A 17,506-nucleotide genomic window follows, 5' to 3' on the forward strand; every position below is an offset into this window, starting at 1 on the left:
TGGCCCTTGGATATATTTTCCCCGAGACCCAGAGGTACGATCGGCCGTGTGTAAGTCACACTTTCCCAATTGGCGACATGAGAAAAGCAATGAGAAAAAAACAGGACTCACGGATGAGCAACACTGGTCTTCCGAGACCCTCACGTACTTCTCACCCGGTTCCCCCAGGGTAGGAGAGACTAAAGCCGCATAGACGGCTCAAACCGGCCATCGAAGGCTACAGACCCCCCTCGATGGCCGGGCCCGGTACTGGCCAGTCATTGAGAGAAACGCACTCCACTGCCAATTGTCCGCGCAGCTCAGACATCGAGAGGTGTACCCCTCGATGGCCGGGACAGTGGGCACAGTAGTACGTCGGGCCCATGCTGGCCATCGAGGCGAGTGTTTAACTCCTCTCCGTGGCCGGTACTGACCAGCCATCAAATCGATGGCTGTTTTCCCATTTTTACCCGCAGCCAGTTCGAACTTCCAATCTCCTTATCATCACCTTCTCTGTTCGCTTCAACTTGTCTGATCATATTCATGGCTGGTTCCCCTGCTGGCACACAGGAGTTTGCCGGGTCCCGCAAGTAAACGTGGCCTTTGGATTAAACCGATCGGCCATCTGCAAGGTTAGGAGAGTGGAGCGAAATTTTATGAAAGATGTTTGGAGGATCAGGCCGTCTGGGCACTACCCCCAAGAAAACTCGGAGTTGCCTTGTTGAACCAGTCATAATGGCTTATTTGCGAGTAAGTCATTTATGACGCAAATATGTACTTGTTATGTGCTCAAGTGGCAAGTGTTTCTATCTGCACCCAGTTTAGCATTCTACCAATTATTTTTGTTTTTGTTTCACTGATTTATTTATCAGTGTTTGGGGATAATAAAGAATACAAGCGGGATGGATAACTTGTCAGGCAGTTATATGTATGGGTGAATGTGAAAGTATGTACTGTGTTTGATGAGAAAAGAGCTGGCTCTGCCTCTAAGACTATGAACAGTAGTGACCTTACAACAACTGATGGGATCACAATGTATACACATTTACAACATTTTTTATCGACGTTTTTGACATGTTTCATTTTTGATTTGCTGGGCGGGTGCGTGGTTGCGTGGGATGGCTTGCTGATGACGATGGAAAAGAAATTGCTGGGAGGAGACGACTGCTATATCGAAAGAAAATATGTATCTGAAATCGAAGAACGAAAAAGTGAGGCAGGAGGGAATGATAGATGAACAAAGAATAACGATAAAAATGATGAGGAGTCCGATCACGAATAAGCTGCCCGATTATGGTCATAGGGAAGGCATAGGTGGATTTATTTGGGATGGGCGGCAGTCTTGTCGAAGTGGACGTGTGGGGAGGACGTGGGGTCGCCTAGGGCATCGTCCAGCTCAAGGAAGAGCTGAGCATTGCGGCCGATGAACAGGCTGCTGACGCGCTGCTGGGCTTCGAGCCTGTTGTTCGAGCGTGGAGGGAGGGGGAACTTCTCGAAGATGCTCGAGCTGAGCGGACTCAAGGAGGGGTTCGAACTGATTGTCCGGAAGGCTTTGCGACTCTGTTCGTCGGCTTCATCGTACGATGTCCGGTGGCTCGCCCGCTCATTCGTAGCTGAGCTTGCCTCCGGTCCCTTCTGGAATTCGACCGGCTGCGCCCCCACACAATCTCGCGGAAATACTCCTTTCGCCAGTTGCCCCGCTTCGTAACGGTCGATGTCCAAGTTTTGGCCTAAGCACCAGCCGTCGTCGTAGTAAAATGCAACCTCAATTCTATCTCCCACCTGCAACAACATTGAAAGGAAAAAATAACAAAAATAATCAGCCTTCTTCGATACACTCACTCATCACAGGAGAAAAATGAAGAAATACTGACATGGAGGACGAGCTCATCAGCTAATGCAGCTTGGTACGTCCTTTCAACAAGAAAAATCTTTCCCTTCATTTCTGGCCCCTTGCAGCGATAATCCAGGGGAGTTTGATCATTAAACTGCGCGAGAGGGGAGATCAATTTCAAGTTGGGGAGAGGATTGGGCTGGGATTGAGGAGGCTCGATAGTGAGTGAAGATGCAGAAGCGGAGGGGGACTTTGGTGGAGGGTAAGGGAGGTTGGGCTGATTATAGATGTCGGCTCTAGGAAAGTTAACTGGCTTCTCGCTGAGCACCTGGAGACGGTCGAAGGAGATGCTGGCGTGGCCGGTCCCGCCGAAGATCGGCTCGCTGTCAGTATCCGACATGTTTTCTTCCGACTTTTTGAACGGGCCTGTGATGTGGAGCTTGTCAACCTTACGAGGGCTGCTCAACTGGTGGTGGCGCCGCTTTTGCAACCAGCGTACAAAGTATCCAAGCACAAAGATCGCGCTTACGATCCCCCCTGCCAAGAGCACCTTCTGGCCCGTCGACATCCCATGTCGCTGATTTTGTGAACTCTCAACACCAGATGGCTGCGCGAGAGACTGTGAGGCTGACGAGTTTTGATGAACATTCTGGGGAATCGAGGACGCCTGGGATGCACTTGGTGGTGCTGTTGATAGATGAGATGCTACTGGCGATGGGGCGAGGTTTCCAGCTTGAACAGTAGAGTTGCCAGCGGTTCTTTGAGATGTAGCTGCGGCAAAGACCATCGGATAAAGTCAATCGCTGAACAGTTTGTCTGAATTATTTTATTTTGAATGAGTATGCATACCTTGTGGAGAGACTGGTGAGGTGACATTCTTGCTGTGGGCCACTGTAGATACGGCTGGAGAAGCCGGGAGTGGAATCGGTAGAGGACTAGGTTGAGTCTTTGGAGGTAAAGGTGCCGGGGGTTTTGGTTGTGCGGTGATGTGAGTCGGAACATCTTGCGCAGGCGCCGGCTGGCTCTGCCTCGACGGGGTCGGATTGGAAGGAGATTCCGCAGCCAGCCTGGTAGACATCTGGTTCTGCCGGGAGATTTCCCGTTGGCGCTCGACGGCTTGATGGTGCTTGAATTGCTCGAGCTGGGCACGTTGCTGGTGGTCGAATTGCTCAAGCGCCGTCAAAGTTTCCGCGCCAGATGGGGCCGGGTTCGGTTGAGCGGATGCCGGGAGGTTCCGGGACAAAAGCCGGGCAAGCTCGCTGTTTATCGAGTGGTAACGACGAAACATGGACTCGCTTGGGTCAATGGGTATCACTTTTATTATGACGGATTGGGGTATATGGAATCAATGACTCGTGGTTCCGACGGACACCGCGCTTCAACAATTCATTCCGTAGGTGTGGGTGTAGGTTCTGAGTTTTTCTTTTTTGTTAGAGCCGTGCGGAGTCGATTGAAACCTTCAACTTGTGGGCTGGTGGCGAGGTAATTTGAATTTTTGAGGGGGATGAAGGTGAAGTGGCAAGGAAGGGGGAATGCGCTAGGATTTGAGGAGATACAGCTGGGCAGGGTCTAGAGAAAGGTGTGGGGTATCAACGCAAAGAATTGGTTGTTGGACTTTTGTACAGGAAACAAGATACAATGATCGACTGGGAGACTTGGAAGGGGTGGAGGTTTGAGGCTTAGTAGGGGTCTTTCAAGTTCCGAGGCAGGTGATCTCCTAGAAGGACAGGTTCTGATATTCCTCCTGGATCCGTCTAATTAGGGTAGCAACGGGATGTTCTTGGGCGCGGAATCGATGGAAGACGGCAACTGGCCCGGCTGATACGCGTGGAAGGACATCAAATGTGTATCGGGCCAACCCGGATCAATCCAAGCTGCAGCACCAATGCATTAACACAGAGGAATCCGACCAAAGTCGAAATGGTCCAGCTTGTCAGCACCTGGCCCGGACAGCCTTGCCGGGAAGACCTCGGTGCTCAAGCCAGGCAGGCGGAAAGACTTGTGAAGAGGAATTGCGATCACACGAAGTGAAAGGATGTAAGACCCCATCCAATGAAGGCTGAGTGCAGGCAAGCAAGAATGATCAGAGCACGGAAATCCCGTTTCTAGTAGGCTATCCGCAAAGATGTCTAATCCCTCGCTGAAAACCAAGCGGGCGATTGAAGGCAAAAATGTCACCGATTGAGTGCAGGTGTCACTCCTTTAATGTCTTGGTCCAGTTTCTGAAGAAGACAAATGCATCGACTCATACAAATGTACAAGGTACTCCACCTCCTCCACCATCCAAACACTAGTCAAGTTGATGAAGATGTTTCTGTGGGGTCGATTTACATAAGAAACTCCGGTTCATCGGGGTAATCCCCAGCATTTGCCTGACCGGGTCCCTCCAAAACAGTCGCCGAAATAAGTTCGATTCTCGACCCCATTGACGCGGCACGAGGTTCTGGATCAGCTGATTCCATGATCAGTATGTTACGAACAGACGTCATCTGGTGACGTTGGTCTTCAGTCGATGAAGTGATGCTTCCTGCGCGGAAGGAAACACATGCATACATCCATGTATGCGCTCGCCGCTGATGAGTGTTTGAGGTTTCTTCCCTTCGCTGCGACTCTCGTGGACTTCTCCCTTCGCATCGCAACGCCGGAACCACATAGGGGAGGACCTTCGAAACACAAGCGGTCGGCTGACTGATTGCGGGAACCTTCCGCAAATCAAGAGCCACACGCAAGAAACGAGACTCGAACTTCGAAGGAGGGAGACTGAGAGAAGGCAAGGAAGAATTAACTTCATGTACATACTAACCTGGAATCCATGTGTAGACCTTAACCTTATGAAGCTTATCTGCTTGCTATCACCTTGCCAACTGTAGAAATTTTTGGGCCAAAATCCCGCCCTATCAATCTGAGACTTGTGTTTGTGCCTAGCGGTGTAGTGAAGTGAGCGACTTGGGTGCCGAGGGTGTGCATTGCCTCCCCATAAACGTTGACGTAAATTTTCGCGGTGAAACCAATAACTACCTGTGTGGGCAATAATCGGTCAGTATTTTCCTTTCAAATTACAATGGGGCTGGACTCTGTTAGGTAGCCTGTATGTTTGTTCTCATGTGCTTGAGATTGGCGTCATCCTGCGTCATCTAATCAGACTTGAAACGCGAACGTTTAACCCTTCGTCGATCAACCTTACAGCTTCTGCGATTTCCGAAGTAAGACCAAAGTTTATGCCTTAGCCCCAACGTGTGTCGTTGTTCGGTTCCATCGAGGCCTCATTTTTGATCCGGTCAATGTCTGAAAAACTATCCATTCTGTAAGCATGGCCTCCCGTTCCCTTTGACTTGTTCCTCCTACCCATTCCCCGCCAGGTCATTTTTCCTCTTTCTTTCGTCAGGCGACCAACAATATTTATTTTTTTCCGAGGATTTCGCAAGATCGTTTTTCTAGTGGCTGGGGACCATGCCTTCATCCAGTGGATGGTCATCATTTTTCCATGTCGGCGCCAAAACCTGGTTAGTTTGATGCGCATATCCTTGTGGCGTTCCCTTTTGTCGAGGAACTCACGGACACAATCGTTTTCACAGGAGACCGAAGACTGCCGACCAAAGTTATCTCGAATTGGAGAGAAAAAAGTTTGCCGAGGAAGCCGAGCGAAGAGAAGCAGAAGTTAAGCAGAAAATCGAGATGGTAAAACTCCACTTCTCTTTTCTATTTGATTTTAGATCTCATCCCTGCACCTCGCCAATGCTAATGAACAAGCGACCTTTCTCTTCTTATCCACTCAGCTCGATGAGGTTCGCAAGCTGGAGGCGAAGACTCAAGCTCTCAATGAGATGGCACTATCGGTCTGTGCTTTATCGTTATTCACCCCTCTGAGCATCTTTTAGTTGATATTTTACTCAACTGCTGCTTTCTCGCTGCAGGCTGAGATTCAAACAAAGGTTTGTCTTCCTTCATTCGATACTGCGCAGGTGCATCTGCTGAACGCCTCCTCCACTTGCAGGAGCATGAGCTGGCGATGCGCGAACGCCAAATGGCTGAATCTAAACAGATCGAATTGGCTAAACTGGAGTTAGCAAAACGTATGGGCAAAGAATCCTTGAACGAGGCGGATTTTGTTCGAATCAGAAGAGAACGGATGAAAGCTGAGCTTTTAACCCAACAGTCACGCGTAAGTAATAACTCTGCATCCTGATCCCCTCATATTTTGGCAACCATTCGTGTGAGACTGAATCCCTTCATCTGTCATTTTATAACTTGCTAGGATCATGCTCTCCGGGAATTGGACCGTGTCGGTGGTCAATCTGAAATCGATGAACGGATGGCCGCGCATATGCCCCAGCCCCCTCCGTTTATGTCCCTGGGGGACACACCCATGGCCGGCCCCATCCCAATGCCGGGATCCATGTCGACGGCTGGACCCATGTCGATACATAATCACATGCCGATGTCTGGTCCCATGTCAATGCCTAGCCATATGTTCATGCCGGAACCTATGTCGATGCCTGGGCATATGTACATGCCCCCTTCAGGTCCACAGCCAAATTTCGATTATCACGGAGGTATGCCCATGGGATCACAAGCCCGATTGCGCGGCAGGGCAGAAAGTTTTTCAGCTTATCCTACTGACATGGGCCGAGGTCAATGGGGACCACACATTAATATTTTACCCGAACGTGGCCTTCGTCTCTCTGATCACCCTGATCATCAGCGGATGCACTTTTCAAGCCGCGACCCTGGGGATTATCCTGATTCGATGGCTTTGCAAATGTCTTTACGGGCTCAGGCTGAACTGTTATGCAGGAAGAAGCTCGCAAATTTGGATGTTCAAGCAAGACGAAACAATTGGAATCTGCAAATTATACGTGACCTGAGAAAACGTGATCTGACGGATAAACTCAGACAACGCGGATTAGAACAGCGCCAAATTGAAGCTGAAGCTGCCAAACTAGCTGAACGAGATCGCCGCCTGGATGAAGCCCAGTTGCGTGCAGAACGTGATCGAGAATATCGGCTGATGCTGAAGGAGAAGGGCTTGCAAGAACGAGAAATCACCGACCAGCTAAGGAGAAGAGAAGTACAAGACCGACAGATTTTAGAAAAGGAGATGAAACGACTGGAGTGCGAAGCGTACCATCATGATGTGATGCTGGCCGAACGTGAGATTCGGGAAGCTCTCAAGGAAGGGAAGCCCCCTCCCCTGGGAATCGCTCGACCATCTGCAGAGACAATCAAGCGAGAAGGCTTGTTGGAGGACATGTTCACTGAATTCGGAAAGTTAAATCCTCGCCTGCAACAGGAAATCATTGACATGGAAGCTCACTACAGGCCAAACAGCGGGCTCCGCTCACGAATGCCTAGTGTAGGCAGCCTCAATCATCATCATCCGTCTCGGGCCCCCACGCCCCAAAGCCGAGAGCAAATTATCGAAGAAATGGAGAAACAATTGCGCCGAGAAGATCGTAGTCGAGCAAGCATGAGGCCGGGCTCCAAATCCAGTTTACGAGAGCATGGTCATGACATAATTTCTTTATCAAGGCATAATAGCGGACATAAAGGTAGCAGTAGTCCTGGCCCATCGCGACTCGGAAATCGGCCGCAATCTCGCTGCCTAGAAACAGATGGTCCTCCACTCAACCTTCCTCGACAGGATTTCGAAACTGAAGGTTCCGTGCAAACTTCAGGAAGCGGTGGCTCGGGCAATGATGCTTCCCTGGCCGCACGCCTTCATAGTGCAGCCTTAAACAGTGAAATCAACGGTGGTCGCAGATCTCGCGCCAGCAGTCGTGCAAGCCAAATGAATGACGACTTTTCTCTGCCCCGCCACCGCCATAATGTCGATCCCAGTCCTCTAAACCCGAACGTAGGAAGACGATCACGTGCTAGCACTGTCACTGAGCTAATGGAGTCGGAGGTCCTGCGAGGTGGCCCACCTCATGGAAGTTCAGACCATGGTTGCGGCTATAGATCCAGATCCAACAGCGCCGCGCAGTCCTGTGGAACAAGTCCTCAGTCCCGGATGATGAATGAACGTCAAATCAACGCAGCGCTTGGTCGTTCCCCATCCGGAAGTAACTCCGATTTCGTTGCTCGTGAAGAATTTAGAACCCGTGATTCAAGACCATCATCCAGGGCCAACATGACAGGATCAAGCTACACCGACAACAGATATAACGGTTTGACAGATGAAGCGTTATCTCAAATTCCTACTGACGCATTGAAGAGCTTACTGGAAAGTCATCAAGTCGATCGGTCGATGATCCCAAACGCTTCATCGAACCTTAAAAATATCCGACCGGAAGACATCGAGCAAATGTCACCCGAGCAAATTGAAGCATTATTCAGTCAGCAGCCAGCCGACCTCTATGCGGATATGAGTAATTTGAATGTTGGAGAACGTCAATCCCATCCGGCAGATGGACGCCTGGCTAATGTTAGCAGGGGAGGTACGTCACCATCGAGCAGCCTTCTACGACAGTCTCCGATGGACCGTGGTCCGATTAGTTCGTCGAGATCGAGTAGCCGGGCAGGGATGACAGGTACTCATCAATCAGGTTTAGAGCGCCGGGACTCCAGGAATAACAGTCATTCAACATCGCCTCTGAACCCGTCGAATCGTAGCTCACCTAGTAACCCCAAGTCATTGTATACAATTTCAGGCAGGCATGACATGTATGAAGGTCAAAATGATGGCGCAAGGACATCGCCCCAAGATGGCTATCATTATCAAGCCAAAGAAGATTCGGGTGATGACGACAGCTTCGTCATCACTGAAAAGCCCAATCAGTCCGGGGCTAAAATCATCCAGGTTTTGGGCCACGTCGAAGCCAGCTCCAGGGATAACTCCAATCACTCCCAGCCGATTGATACTGATCAGGCGGGGCTCAATGACCGGGACGAGATGCATAAGGCAGTCAAAAATTTGATCGCTAAGGCTAGGTGAGTCATTCTCTTTCAGCTATTTCCAAGCAAACATTGTAGCTTTGATGAATGGACTACTGATAATTTGACATATAATAATTCTTATAGTCGAGAAGGGGCGAATGGAGTTGTTTGTCTCAGAGTGAACGATTTGCAGGATGGAAGTTATGTGGCTTCAGGCGATGCGGTCATCTTGGCTCATGATTAAATTATCACTTTCACCGCTACAGGTCGCTCTCCAGATAGTTGAAGCTAGTCTATTACCAAGTCAGACAAACGCTTTTTCTTGCTCAAATTATTTTGCTTCCTAGAAATGTACTGTCTTTGGGCTTTCACAGCAGATGATAGAGTCACCTGTCGAAAACTATTTGTTGCGTTTTTGTATTATATACCAATGTTAAACCTCCAGTACTTTCATTGGGAGGCGTCGTTCGCATGTTTTCATTTTTTTTCAATTACTCAGCAAAACAGCTGTTATCAGTCCAGTATTGTTTTGTCTTTAAGTCTACTCTGTTTTGAAATGATCTATATTTTTGCACCTGCCCCTCACTTTTTTCCCTCCCTTGCTCATTCTGTTTTCGCTTTCGTTTTTGTCTTCTGTTTTCCTTTTCGTTTTGGATCAGGTTTCTTCAAGCATCCTACAACTGTTTTTGTGTCTGTTTTGAGATCATCGCACCGAGTCAAATTTCCACAGCTGACGGCCAATCTCTTACATACCCTCAAGAAATAATACAAGAAGAAAATAGCAACTTAACATAACAAGACACAACGAAAGAATCAGATTATGTATCCATCCATACACCAATGCTCCTTTGTTTTGGTCTATCTCACATTGATTGCGAGAAAGACATTAATACCTTCATATGTTTGTTTTTTTGCTTGAAAACAAACAACCTGTGCATGCAATTGGTTTGCTCCTTGTCTTTCTTGTTTTGATTGTATGCTGGACATACACTCGCCAACATGGATTGTTGGTCAGTTTTTGTACTTTGTTTCACCTTTGGCATTTCCTCCGTCAGTTACTACGATTTCTAGTTGGTTCGCAAGCCTGTCGATTACGCCGAGCTTAAGCGAGAGGCCCCGCATGGTCTCTGTCTGTCTCTGTCTCACAGAGACGGGACGCACTCTGCCGCACTTCGCGCCGCGCCCCCGGCAGGCCAGGGACTTGTGCTCAGTTCGTGATTACGCTGCCATCTCGATATTAACGACTGTCTTTGCAATTGGGCCACATGGTCGCGAAAGCAAGAAGAAGTCTAAACGTTCTGACGCATTTACGTTAGCGAGTGTGTTAGGTTTATTTGCACTGTGGAAATGCGCAGGTACGGTTGTGTGCAAACAAATTCTCCCTGAACTTGGCGGAATAGTTTCAGTTGAACTCGTGGGTCTGGAAAAACTTGGGGTTACTTGAATCATCCATCTTTCTCCAAGCTCCCTTAGCAAGTTGGACACCAGGGTCTTCGATGGAGAACCAAAGCTACGTTTCTTCTAATGGATCGTGTCCATGGTTCAGTCGTGATTAGGTTGGGGGCCGGACCCGTGATCAGCCTTTAGCCAAGAATATCAAGTACATAGAAAATTTGGCCCTTGCAGCGGGGCTGATGACCTGAGAGGCATTGCCAGTGACGCTGCCGAGCCTTGGAAGGCAGTTTTACTTACATATCTGTGAAGACGAAGAAAGCAGAGTGACTCGACCGATGGTGACTCATCATTCCAAAGGGTCTTCTCTTTTATCAAACTTCACCACAGCTTTGAACGCTTAAGTACGGGTCAAGTCTTAATACCACGCCCTAATCTAATTGAGCCCATGGGTGTCCCGTGTCCTGAACCGTTTATGTGTACGAGCGAAAGCACCCTTCAAACCCCACAATCATCAACCCTGTGCCCTAATCACTTCACAACGTTTATGTAAGATATGGATGGACATGTGTCCCTGTGTTTCCCAAGCAAATACTACCCGTGTATCCCTTGAATCAGCATATAACATACTGGGCCAAGTGAGACTCACGCTCTGCGATTAGCTCTTCAGAAAGGCAGTCGGTTGACGAGTGTAGCATTCAAATTGTCCATCTTACAAGTTAGTATTGGCAAGTCGTAAAACCAATTATTCGATGACGAATAACAACCACTCTCAAGGCGAAGCGGCGGGTGCGTTGGACGGCGAATTCTTCTTAACCGAATTGGCAGAACAACCTGGCTCGAAGATCGTTTACCATTTGGGCAAGGTTGAAGCTAATTCCCGACGCAACCCAACCCAAGATGATCCCGATGATCGCCATCAGATGAACCAGGCAATCAAAAGTATAATCACGGAGGCTTGGTGAGTGAGATCGTCATTTTTTTTCTAGGCAGGAGAGTGATAATTGATCCAGACCTGCGCCTGGCAAATTGACTGTACAGTCGCCGCGGCGCCAACGGGATTGTTTCTCTTCGAGTCGAGCAGCTCTTCGGCGGGAGATGCATGGCTTCTGGCGAAGCCGTACTCTTAACACAATGTTAAATTACCCCCAGGCTCCTTCCCTACCCTTCAAGTTCCACCGGATCATGATTGGATCTCTCAACATAGGATTATTAAACAACTTCAAAGGAGCTCCCAAGAAAACTATACTCAACTACAAAATCTCGTATCTTAAATTATCAAATCTATCGGATCTCCATAATTTTGGTTTCACTTCTCTAAAATTTTTCAGTGAGCCTTGATAAAATTTTGTTAGCAGTCACATTGCTGTAAATGATACCACTCACCTCATTCTTCAAGTGAACTTTATTGTTAGCTCCAGGGGAACTACAGGGATTAAGATCACTTAGCTTCTAGTTACCAACTCAGTTAAATTTGTGCCTAAGTAGTATGTATCCAAGTTTATTAAAGACAGAGAAACACAGAAACAAAGATCAATGGTTCCCCCTAAAAATTAACCAAATTAAAAAAAAATGCAAGGGTTCCCCCTCTCAAAAAAACAAATCACAAAAACAAAATCCAAACACCACAAACTGGACCCACTATCCATCCCTGTCTAGCAGGGTTTAAAATAGTAGGTGGATGACCCCCAGCGCGCGCAGTAAAGGCATTATGCAAAGGGGGGCCACCGAGTAGAGCCCCTCAAACTGCGCAAGTGCAACAGCGGAGGGGGTTGAGGACAAACCGCACGCTGGAATTACAGTGGAAGAGGATGCCTGGGGCAAACAATACTACACATCAGGCTTCATTAGATAGCCATTCAGACACAACAAACCTGCCTGACTTCTCCCCTCTAGCTCAACTCCTTGACCCTGGTACCCAGTTTCAACCATTAGGCCATTGCCAAGCTCCCTACACACAACAATGTTGCGCCACAATGGCCATTGCAGGCAAAAGCACTCAATACATATGTAAGCATGAGCACAACAATGAACTCCTCCCAACTGTTGCATAACCTGACCAGACTATTCTATTCTCTGACCATCGCTAGGCGGTGCCCTCGCCATTGGATGATCTCCCTGGGCGCTTTTGTTGCTCTTGCCAGGCTGGGGTGGTCAATCAACAAGTACTAACTCGGCGCCGAGGTAGCTTCAGTGGCTTGTTTGTTGTCTGGTCCCTCAATCTTCCACAATTGCTATGTGTATTATGGCTGACTTGATTTCTCTCATCCAACAGCTGTCTTGGCAACACAATGGTGGCGACCTCGATAGCAGGAGAAGCCCTGGCCGGATGTGCTGTGTCTGCGACTCGCAACCACGACATCGGGCTGCTGACGGAGCGGAGCAGGTGCTGCACAAGAACAATGCGGTGGTCAAGCAGCTCCCGCTCTGTCTTGAGTGCAAGGACTACCACCAGGTCGACATCTTCATTGCCTGGAATTTCTCCGTGCTCCCTAAGCAGTTCCCCAAGCCCCTCCATTGCCAAAGCTACTTCACCCCCTGCTGCCAGTGGTCAAGTGAGTGGTTTCTCCTCCTTGATCTTTTATTTTGGTAGTACAGTAGTATATGCTCATATTTTCGACGGGGGACAGAGCGATAGGCAGAGAGCCCCGCCGGACAGCCTCCTTCAAATCCGATCTTTTCCTCAAGTCCTTGAAGGAACACACCACCACATTTGAGTTTTGATCCCGGCTCATGGCCAGCTTCTCCGCCTCTACCTTCTACACGCCTTCCTGAGCTCCCTCAACTTCTCCGCCTAGGTCCACCGCCAGCTTCTCCTCAGTAAACGCGCCGTCCGCAACCACTTCTTCTCTACCCACTCATCTGCCGCCGCCTCCTGCCCCCCATCGTTCTCTAACCCTCCATGTCCTTCCTCCTCCTCCCAACAACACCAACAGCATGATATCAACTTGCCAGCGGCGGCGACTGCTGGCCCCCTTTCCCATACCTTTGTGCCCCACAACCCGCTTGACCAGGTTATCAAGAAACTCCACTCCTGGGTCCGTCCTCCTCCTCCCCCCTCCCCTCACCATGCACCCTCATACCCCTCTATCTGACCTCTGTGCGTTCTTAGCTCTTCAAGAACCCCTCCCCCTCTGCTGCAATGTTTATCATGGGCGCCCCCAGCCTCCGGAGCAAGAACAATAACTCAGATGAGGGCAGTGGCGGTGGGCAATGGCAGCGGCCGGGCCAAGCAGCCGGTCCCGAGCTCCCTCACCGCCAGCCATGTCTCCTGCCCCATTGGCACTGTCTTTACCTCCCCCTCATAAACCACTTCTGCTGTCGAGGATAGGGAGCAGGACGAAGAAGATGAGCATGGGAAGGGGCTTGATGCCTGGCCTTGGGCTTGACAAGGTCAGGAAAAGCCGCACAATCAGCAGCGCACCTTGCATCCAGCGCACAGTGCCAACCATGCTCCAGGAGCAGCACCATCAACAGTCCCCAGCTCTTCCACCTCCAATTCTGACTCCACATTGCTGATGCTACTTATACAACTACTGACAGGGACGGCTGTCGCAGACAGTCACAGCTGTGTGAGGATGGCTTATCTTCAAGGAAGCTTTGACCGTTTGCAGTTTTTTTTTACTAATCTACTTCCCTCCCTACTTCAACTTGCCAGAAATTTTCTAGATTGAGAATTCCCTTTTGGTTTTAAAGTTCCAACTCAAGTTGTGACAGATCCTCATGACCGGAACTTGAGAGGATGCTGACATCATCAAAAAGTGTATTGACACCCCTGTTCTCTTTTCAAGTCTTTTCTGATCTTCCAACTCCCCAGTATGATTTTTCATTTGTATTTTTTAGTCTTACATCTATGCTTTTAGTAATCTATGGTTTCATTCTCCTGTACCAGTTTTTTTATTGTCAAATTGAATATTTTGTTGCATGAACATGTTTTTCCTACAATGATGAGCTGGAATAATGGCACAATTCAAGCATCTGAATAAATCAAATTTACTGAAACAAACAAAGTTATACAGTTGCAAGTCTGTCTACTTATTGACAGAAAAATCTTGATGACCTGGAACATTTTCAGAAACAATGGTGTGTTGCTACTTTACTCTAAAAAATCCAGGGCTGTAGAGTGGATTAGTGCCCTGCGCTTATCATTTTTGCAGTTATTGTTAATGCTAGCGCGCGGATAGCCACATCACATCTATTGTAGACTGGCCACTTTTGTATGGCTGTTAGCCTGTTACTAATAAATTAATGTGTTGCTGAGCAAAGTAACACTTTATCAAGAAAAGTAGTGCATTATTGAGCAAAAAGGTTTAGCATAGAGGGGCCAAAAATTGCTACAATCCCGTTACGTTAACAATAACTGTAAAGTAGCAACCCACTGTGGTCAGAAAGACACTTGAAAATTCTCTCAATTGGTGAAACTGGTGTCAGGGTTGGCTGGGGAAGGGATTGCACTGAACCCCCTCAAGGTACATCATCAAGCAAATGTGATGTGCTCCACATTGCCACTAATTAGTATCAAAAATCAAAGACTACAAAAAAACCTTTCAGTAAAAAAACTTAGTGGTTTGATTCTCATCCAAGTGTTAAATTTAATTGTATCCAAAAGCCCCCCATAGTGTTTTTGATCAAGCATGGAGAACTACTACTGCAGTTCTTCTTGACCAGCCCTGTTTGACTATCATTTATTTTAACTTTGTTTCCTCCTTCCTCCTTTCACTTTTATGGAATCTGCACTCCAATAATGATATCTCACACTTGTTTGAAGTGTGTTCCTCATTGTGGTGATGAATTCAAACCTCTAGGATGAGCTCTGGCTGCCTTCCTTTTCAATGAAATGCAGTCACAGGCGTCATATTCCTCACTTCTTGGGATAGCCTATATACTGCAGGAATTTCATTATGCTTTTCAATATAACAAATAGTTGATCTCTGCTGATCAGCATATACACAATGTCTTTATCATAAGCTAATATCTTGCTCTAGCTGAGGAAGAATGGGGGGTAGGGGGGTGAGGGGAAAACCTTTGGTTTTCAGCGGCGTAGCCGCCTTGGCCTCTAGTATATAATAAATTCTCAGTCAAGGATAGTGTCTCAAAAATGTAAGATGGCCATAGGCTTTTAAGATTCATATTTCCTTTTTTCTCTGACACTTTTTAAACTGTGAATCAGAAACAGACTGGAAGGATACAACCAAAAGTGGAAAAATATGTTGATATTGTTTGAATTTTGAAACTGCATTCTTTCAATTTCAGGTTTGATATAATCAAAAAAGTGTACTGAAAACCTGGATTCATTTCTGGTTGTACTACTGGTTCTACAATACTTCCCAAAGCTTGACTAACTGATGCATAGTCAACTGTTCATATCCAATTTGTCAAGATAAAGGTCTTTATAATCTGATGAACCAAAAAAAAGAACAAAAAATCATTCTGCAATACAAAAACATATTCAAGAATCCAAAGCCTGAGGCATGCATCTAATTCCAAGATTCATGACTACTAGGATTGATAGAAATCAAAATTTATTTTCTACTAGCTAGTGATTGATTGACATAATTTTTCACACACATTTAGAGAAATATGAGGAAATGATTTACTCTGCGGTTTTTGAGTTCCAAAGTGAGATCCAAAGGATAGAGTGAAATAAAATATATTTGTTATGAAAAAGACTTGAGATTGGAAGAGATGATTCAACAAATCAAACTTCTCTAATCATTTATTTTTAATTGTGATAAAACAAGTGTGAGTGAAGCCTGACAATTGTAGAAAGATGATATTCAGTAGGTCTAAGTGTGCTTTCTACAAGTTTTTGTATATCTATTTCTGGACCACCCAGAACCTTGCTATAATGGATGTATCTCTTGATCTGATTGACCAATTTTTGATCATAAGTGATAATTCTGGATCCGCCAAGAAGAAATTCAGAAAGAAATGTGGGCAAGAAATCCTTGCAGTCTAAATCTTCATGCTCAGGGGAAACTTCTTCCTGTTCTTTAGTCATTCTAAAGTTTGAAATTTGCCTGTTCTCATTTGAATCTGTCAGCATGTGGACCATGGGCTTCATGGATTTCTTTAGTTTTGAAATTTCTTCATCAGATGCTGGATAACCAGGGAATTTTTCCTTAATATGATTGTAAGTCTCCTCATATCTGGTATACATTGCATGTGTAAGACTATAATATAAACCAATTTTCTCTTCAAACAATCTGACTTTCTTGAAGTGTTCTGATTCTCTGAGACTTTGAAGAAACTCAGCAGATAGCGCTTTGGAATGACAACGTATAATGAATCTTAGAATGTCATATAACAATTTTGACCTGACAACTTTTTTCTTGAAGAACCCACGATCCAGGACATCCATATTTGAAGCTATGCAGCCCATCAACTGTTCCAATAGAAACTGCACTTCTATTGATTCCCTCTCAGGTGATACGCCTCCAAGGATGTATTCTGTCATTTCAAATAAATATCTCAACTCTTGATCAGACTCTGTTTTTATCTGTGCTGCATCAAACTTCATTTGGGCCTCCAGTAACCTATATTCAATATGAAACCATTCTTCTGGTTCTAAAACTATTAAAGAACATATCTCAATGGGTCACAGTCACTATTTGTTAAACTGCTTGATTGAACGTAAGACTCACCTTTTGATATTTCATCCATTTGTCTGAAAAAGGGTGCTTCATTGAGGCTAAGTTGGAGGTCAAAGTTATAATAGCGGAAATCATGTTGTTCTTCATCATTGAAGTGGTTGATGATGTAGTCTGAGATGAATTTCCCATGTGCTTTTTTCACCAAATCAGGGAAGATTTGTTCAGATATAATCTTGAGTTTTTGCAAACCAAGAAAGAAATCCATTGCAAGCTCTTCCCAACTTTTCACTGCATCTCTTGTTGGCAATTGGAAAGTATCCAGAATCTTCCCAAACTCCAAAACTGATGAAATCCATGCTTTATCTACCGTCTCAAATATATTCAAAACAACTTGTTGATCCAATTTTCCTTCCAAAAGTGATCTGTTTTCCAGTTGACGAATTCCATTATATGCCAAATTTCTGATGGAGCGGACTATAAGCTTCAATTTCATTTCCACTGTTGACTTATTTACTTCCTCAATCAAGCCCAGCTCCAAATTATCTGATCTCCATTGGTTGATATTGTCAAAGGTCTTCATGTAAAAATCCCAAATTTCTCTACTTTGATCTTAATTTGGAGTAAAATAAAAACGGACTTACTTTGCGCACTGCGAAAAGCTCTTCGCGCACTGTGCAGTGCGCGAAGTTTGCAAACACTTCGCGCACTGCGCGTGAAGGGCGCAACTTTTTCAAATTATTTTTTGACCAATCAATAGAAAAGCTTATTGTTGTCCTCTGTGAATTTATTTGGAGTTTTTTGAAGCTTCTCTGTATGCTTAAAAATTCCACCA

General features: G+C 46.4%; 4 protein-coding genes across 4 annotated transcripts; 3 read left to right on the forward strand and 1 right to left on the reverse strand.

Annotated features, from left to right (window-relative positions):
- Window positions 1-1,299: 1,299 nt before the first annotated feature.
- Window positions 1,300-3,101, reverse strand: PtA15_11A159 (uncharacterized protein; the record flags this gene model as incomplete). The annotated part of the gene is made up of 3 exons (XM_053161038.1): window positions 1,300-1,761; window positions 1,854-2,584; window positions 2,663-3,101. The coding sequence occupies 3 exons, from the start codon at window positions 3,099-3,101 to the stop codon at window positions 1,300-1,302; spliced, it is 1,632 nt and encodes a 543-aa protein (XP_053025025.1).
- Window positions 3,102-5,263: 2,162 nt separating this feature from the next.
- PtA15_11A160 (uncharacterized protein) lies at window positions 5,264-8,933 on the forward strand (the record flags this gene model as incomplete). Its single annotated transcript, XM_053161040.1, has 7 exons — window positions 5,264-5,316; window positions 5,389-5,491; window positions 5,590-5,649; window positions 5,728-5,745; window positions 5,808-5,975; window positions 6,069-8,743; window positions 8,834-8,933. The coding sequence occupies 7 exons, from the start codon at window positions 5,264-5,266 to the stop codon at window positions 8,931-8,933; spliced, it is 3,177 nt and encodes a 1,058-aa protein (XP_053025026.1).
- A 1,900-nt stretch (window positions 8,934-10,833) lies between these two features.
- Window positions 10,834-11,222, forward strand: PtA15_11A161 (uncharacterized protein; the record flags this gene model as incomplete). Its single annotated transcript, XM_053161041.1, has 2 exons — window positions 10,834-11,042; window positions 11,123-11,222. 2 exons carry the CDS (start codon window positions 10,834-10,836, stop codon window positions 11,220-11,222), a joined length of 309 nt encoding a protein of 102 aa, XP_053025027.1.
- Window positions 11,223-12,483: 1,261 nt separating this feature from the next.
- Window positions 12,484-13,412, forward strand: PtA15_11A162 (uncharacterized protein; the record flags this gene model as incomplete). Its single annotated transcript, XM_053161042.1, has 3 exons — window positions 12,484-12,636; window positions 12,880-13,119; window positions 13,194-13,412. 3 exons carry the CDS (start codon window positions 12,484-12,486, stop codon window positions 13,410-13,412), a joined length of 612 nt encoding a protein of 203 aa, XP_053025028.1.
- Between the last annotated feature and the right edge of the window lie 4,094 nt (window positions 13,413-17,506).

This window comes from Puccinia triticina, chromosome 11A, assembly GCF_026914185.1.
Source record: "Puccinia triticina chromosome 11A, complete sequence".
In the NCBI taxonomy this organism is placed as follows: Eukaryota; Fungi; Basidiomycota; class Pucciniomycetes; order Pucciniales; family Pucciniaceae; genus Puccinia; species Puccinia triticina.